Here is a 5,770-nt window from a genome sequence, read left to right on the forward strand (position 1 = left end):
CTCTCTCTCTCTCTCTCTCTATCTCTTTCCCTCTGTTTCTGTTTCCTTTTTCTTTTTTATCAATATCCTTTTTTTTTTTTGCTTTCATTCTTCAAATTCTTCAAAGATTCCATACATATTTCTGGTCCCCCCACCCCACCATTCCCACAATCATCTCCTTTTTAACCTTACTTTGTTTTTTTGTTGAAGGGCTTGGAAATGTTAATAATAGAATATTAATATTCTGCTTTTTGTAATTTTCTCAAATCCAAATTAAACATCATCATATCATTTTGGGCTGAGAGAGAGAGAGAGAGTTAATTGTTTTCAAAATGGAGAAGTGGGTTGAATTGAAATTGAAGAGAAAGAGGTAACAAAAGAAACAAGATTTGTTAAAGGGTTACAAGTTTTTCTTTTGGGGTCTGGGTCTGGGTCTGGGTCTAGGTCAGTAGTCAGTTGGTGGTGGAGGTGGTGGTGGGTCTTTGTTCATATCATCATCTTAGCCTTGACTCCATAATCAACCAGGTAATCATTTTTAATCATTCTCTCTCTTTCTTCTCTCTCTCTAGCTCTTTTTATTATATGTCTGTCAAATTTTGAAGATTATTTAATGTCTGACATCCATATCTTTCCTGCCAATTTAAGGTAGCTTTCTTTGGTTCCATTGCCATAATTCATTTAGTATGAAATCTTATTTTGGTTGTTTAAATCTTGAGACTTGGTTTTTTTCTTTTATTTCTCAAAACTTTAATGTTTTCCTTCTTCTTTTTTCATAATTCTAATTTTAATTTTTATATTTTTTTTCAAATACTGAATTCCTAATTACTGGATCTTGATGTGAAAAATATAAGCTTTCATAGCTATTTCTAAATTTGTGAAGTTTTATTCTTTTCATTTGATTAGTTTTCTTGATAAAACATCATCAAGCTGTGATGTTGTTTCTTATCTTATTATATGCTGCTACACTTTTACAGGTAAATTTGGCAACAGAATTGGAAATTGATTTGATCATTATTACTGTCCCTTGAATCTTGATTTTGGACAATTGTGCATTTACTTTAGCTCTTCTGAATATTTCTTTCTTTTTTTTTTTCTTTTTTTATATGTATTCTATGTAACTTGTGCATATTTAGATGATCGTGTTTAATTGGAAACAAGTCTTGAGTTAGGTTGAGTATATTTGTGAAACTTTTGTTTTTTCTTTTGTACATAAAAACCATTGATTTGGATCGGATGATTTAAGGGCAAAGCTGTTACGTTGTTCCTATATTATATCACTTTCTGGTAACTGAAAACTTACTATGAGAATTTTCTGTTTCTGTTCTGGTTTCAAGTAATTATAAACTGAACCCAGCTAAGATCAACATATTCTTTAGAGTCAGTTGAGTGGAAGTTTTGGGTTTAGTAGTTTGTGTAAAACAAGAATACAGTTCAAAAGTACAACCTTCTGTCTCCTCTCTTTTTCTAACCCTGTTTTGCAACTTTGGAGTTTTCAAATTAAAGTGCTTTTTCCTTTAATCGTGTATGTCGTTTGTCAAACTACAAGGATTTGTCTGATTGAATCATCTGCTATATTTGCTGCAAAGGTTTCCAGGAATTCAACTATAGCCAACAACTTGATTGCAGGCTGTCTAGACCTGTAGCCAAAGTGTTTAAAACATGGCTGGGATTGATGATAATGTTGCTATAATTGGGGATTGGGTGCCTCCCACTCCAAGCCCAAGAGCATTTTTCTCTGCAATTTTAGGTGATGATAGAACTGAAGGGCTTATGCTGGGACCAAAAGAACCGGGAACAGCAAGAAATACTGACAAAAAGGATGTGACACAAACTGCTGGTGCTCAGTTTACAGAACTAGCTTCATTTTCTGAGCAGAAATCCAGTTCACGAGGTGGTCTTGTAGAAAGAATGGCAGCCAGAGCTGGGTTTAATGCTCCAAGGTTGAATACAGAAAGCATAAGGTCGGGTGACCTTTCACTTAACCCTGAGATTCGATCTCCTTACCTAACAATCCCACCTGGTCTCAGTCCAACAACCTTGTTAGATTCTCCAGTATTCCTTTCAAATTCTTTGGTAAGTTTTAGAATCTTGAAAATTCTTGAGCATCATCTGATTGATTCTTTAGCTTTTGAAGAAATATTCAGTAATCAATGAAATGCAAGAGATAGTAACTAAAAAGCTCTAATGCTTTGCAATGAAGTGTAATAAGAACAAGAGCTCTCAGAATACAAGTAGATTATAAAACCATGTTATCAAATCTATGAGGCACTTAAATTTGGAAATAACCACATTGTCTATGAGTTGAGGGTTCAATGCCATGAGTCTCCTTAAGCTTCTATCTGCAGTAATATTAATAAATGTATTTATGATTAGTGCTTTTGCTGAGTTTAATATTGATTGTGCAAATAAAATTTCTGCATGCTGGGATTGCCTCCTTTTTCTTTCCTCGACGTACTTAATGGGCTAAGCTATTTATATACATGTTAAGTTTCTAGTTGAGGTGCCATTGACTACTTGCCTATGCATCTTCAACAAATCAATGGAAGCTTTGATGGCTTGGAAAGTCTTTTAGGCAATACTTAATGATTTGTTGCATTTCATACTTCTGTAGTTTTAGCTCAACCTTTTCTCTCTCTATCTATATTCTTTGAATTGGGATCTTATAAACTTTTAGGGAATTTAAAAACCATATCATTTTTTGCAAAGACACATTTATTAAAATATTGTTGGTCCAAAACAGTTTTGTGGCCTTTGTGTAACAATAGTTTTTTACCTCTGGGCTTGATTTGAAATTAGGTTGCAATCTATTATACTTGATTACAAGCATGAACCCATACATGATTTCTGAGGAGCTGCCACAGATAAATTGACATGAAATTACTTATTTTTATGTTCAACTTCTCAATGATTTGTACCAGGATTTTTCTTCTTCTCATAAGCATCAGTCCAACTCATAAGTATCTTGAATCTCTATGCTTTTTTGGTTTTCTCTAAGGTAAATATCGTATTATAGGAATATTGCCCTAAAAACATAAATTGATCTTTGTTGGGTTGTTCTCCAAGTGTACTAAATGCTTGCTTGAACTATCACTCCTCAGGCACAGCCATCTCCAACAACTGGAAAATTCTCATTTGTCCCCAATGCTAACGGTAACAGGTCTATGTTGATGTCTGAACCTACTGATAAAAGTAAAGATAATTTCTTTGAGGACATCAATGCATCTTCATTTGCATTCAAGCCAGTTCCAGACTCCGGATCTTCTTTTTTCCTTGGTGCAACAAACAGAGTAAGTAGATGCCCCAGTCTTGCTTTTTGACAGCATGGGGGCATTCACAATTAGGGAACAATAAATATTCTACTCATTATGAGACATGCAGATAATTAGTTTGAAACAGTGAATATTGTTTAAATGGAAGGAGTCAATATTAATTAGTTTGTTAAGCAATATTTTTCTTCTCCATATAGATAACTTCGGTCATTCTTCTGCAGCAATCCTTTCCCAGCATTGAGGTCTCAGTTCAGTCTAAGAATTTTCTCCAGTCTCATGGTATAGAATCAGCCAAAGTCCAATCTGAGAACAGGAGCAACACACTCCAATTTCCAGTGGATTTCTCCAGAGCAACAACTGAGAAAGGTGATAGAGCTAACAGTATGAGGACAGAAAGGAGGGTCTTTGATACTGTTGGTGGCAGTGCTGAACATTCTCCACCTCTTGATGAGCAACAAGATGAAGAAGGCGATCAACGAGCTAGTGCAGAGTACATGGCAGGCAGTGGTGGCACACCATCCGAGGATGGATATAACTGGAGAAAATATGGACAGAAACAAGTTAAGGGCAGTGAGTACCCACGGAGTTATTACAAATGCACACATCCAAATTGCCCAGTTAAGAAGAAAGTAGAACGGTCTCATGAGGGCCACATAACAGAGATCATATACAAGGGAGCTCACAACCATCCCAAACCTCCACCTAATCGACGGTCAGCCATTGGATCATCAAATCCAATCATGGATATGCAACTAGATGTCCCTGAGCAAACTGGACTACAGAATGGTACAGAAAATGACCCTGTTTGGGCAAGTCAACAAAAGGGAACTGCTACTGGAACACCTGATTGGAGGCATGACAATGTTGAGGTCACATCTTCAGCATCTGTAGGCCCTGAATTTGGCAATCACTCTTCTGCAGTGCAGGCTCTGAATGGCACTAACTTTGAATCAGGTGATGCTATTGATGCCTCGTCAACATTTTCTAATGATGAAGATGAAGATGATCGGGCTACACATGGAAGTGTAGGTTATGATGGTGAAGGAGATGAATCTGAGTCAAAGAGAAGGTTACTGATACATCTTTTTTTATTTCTTTCTTTGAATGATGCCTTGCTTCAAATTATCGATGCAATAACATATGTGTTTGACAACCAGGAAGATTGAAACATACCCCACAGACATTGCAGGAGCTACCAGAGCTATTCGAGAGCCTAGAGTTGTGGTCCAGACTACCAGTGAGGTGGATATCCTGGACGATGGATATCGCTGGCGCAAGTATGGGCAGAAAGTCGTGAAAGGAAATCCAAATCCCAGGTAATTTATATTATGAATATCCATGTTACCATTTTCTTTGGCCCCCACCCTTAATGGTTTGATTGGGTGCCGTTCTGCTATAGCTGCATCTTAAAACTTAGTATGGCCTCGAATATTGCAGGAGTTATTACAAGTGTACTAATGCAGGCTGCACAGTGAGGAAGCATGTGGAAAGGGCATCACATGACCTTAAGTCAGTGATCACTACATATGAGGGAAAACACAATCATGATGTTCCTGCTGCTCGCAATAGCAGCCATGTTAATTCTGGCTCATCTAATACGGTAAACACACAAGGCGGTACAGCTGGTCAAACCCATGTTCACAGGCCAGAGCCAGCACAAGTTCCCAACAGCATGACAAGGTTTGAGAGGTCTGCTGCATATGGATCCTTCAGCCTTCCTGGAAGACAGCAGCTGGGTCCTACACATAGCTTCTCATTTGGAATGAATCAACCTGGCCTGGCTAATCTGGCAATGGCTGGATTGGGTCCTGGCCAACCCAAGATGCCCGTGATGTCTGTTCACCCCTACTTAGCACAGCAACGTCCGATGAGCGAAATGGGGTTCATGCTGCCCAAAGGAGAACCAAAGATGGAGCCCATGTCTGAACCTAGTCTGAATCTATCCAACAATCCATCAGTTTATCAGCAGTTCATGAATAGGCTGCCGCTTGGACCGCAAATGTAAATTCTTTTCCTTTTTTATATTCAAACATTTATAATTTATTGGTATTATTTATTGTATTTTGTCAGAAAATAGAAAAAGGAAATTTACTTCTTTATACATAGACTGGCATTTCATCAGTTCAGTTTCCTCTTGATGCCTGGACTTCTGTCAGTATCTTATCTTCTATGTTTCTGTTGAGAGATGCTCATATATTTCTATACTCTTTAAAACATAAAACAATTTTCAGAAATTGAGACTGCAAGTTTTGGTTAATCTGCTAAATCAATGAGAATACAAATTGGTACTGCACCTAGGTATCAATTGTGTATGGCTAACTTGGAATTTAATGGTTGTATTATTTTATCTTTTGATGCATGTAATGTAATTCTTATATAGCATTTCTTTACTGAGATTACTTGCAAAGCTCCTAAGAATATAAAAGGAATATCTCTATGGTTTTATCTGACTTGGAGATTTCAGAATTCAGATTTATATCAATGTGGGATCTCAAGTAATTAATTGGAGCCAACTCTAGTAA

The 5,770-nt window shown here is 37.0% G+C and overlaps 1 protein-coding gene across 6 annotated transcripts; it reads left to right on the forward strand.

Annotated features, from left to right (window-relative positions):
* Positions 1–5,369, forward strand: LOC8260453 (probable WRKY transcription factor 2). Of its 6 annotated transcripts, none has more exons than XM_048376564.1 (6): positions 1–504; positions 1,606–2,052; positions 3,078–3,266; positions 3,446–4,317; positions 4,406–4,564; positions 4,686–5,369. In XM_048376564.1, exons 2-6 carry the CDS (start codon positions 1,639–1,641, stop codon positions 5,251–5,253), a joined length of 2,202 nt encoding a protein of 733 aa, XP_048232521.1. In that variant the 5' UTR covers positions 1–504; positions 1,606–1,638; the 3' UTR covers positions 5,254–5,369. The 6 variants fall into 6 exon arrangements, with proteins under 6 accessions (XP_048232521.1, XP_048232511.1, XP_025014901.2 ...); XM_048376554.1 differs by having other exon boundaries at positions 3–504; positions 1,566–2,052; XM_015725419.3 differs by having other exon boundaries at positions 7–504; positions 1,566–2,052; positions 3,470–4,317.
* The last annotated feature ends 401 nt before the right edge of the window (positions 5,370–5,770 follow it).

The sequence above is a fragment of the Ricinus communis genome, chromosome 1 (genome assembly GCF_019578655.1).
Source record: "Ricinus communis isolate WT05 ecotype wild-type chromosome 1, ASM1957865v1, whole genome shotgun sequence".
Classification (NCBI taxonomy): domain Eukaryota; kingdom Viridiplantae; phylum Streptophyta; class Magnoliopsida; order Malpighiales; family Euphorbiaceae; genus Ricinus; species Ricinus communis.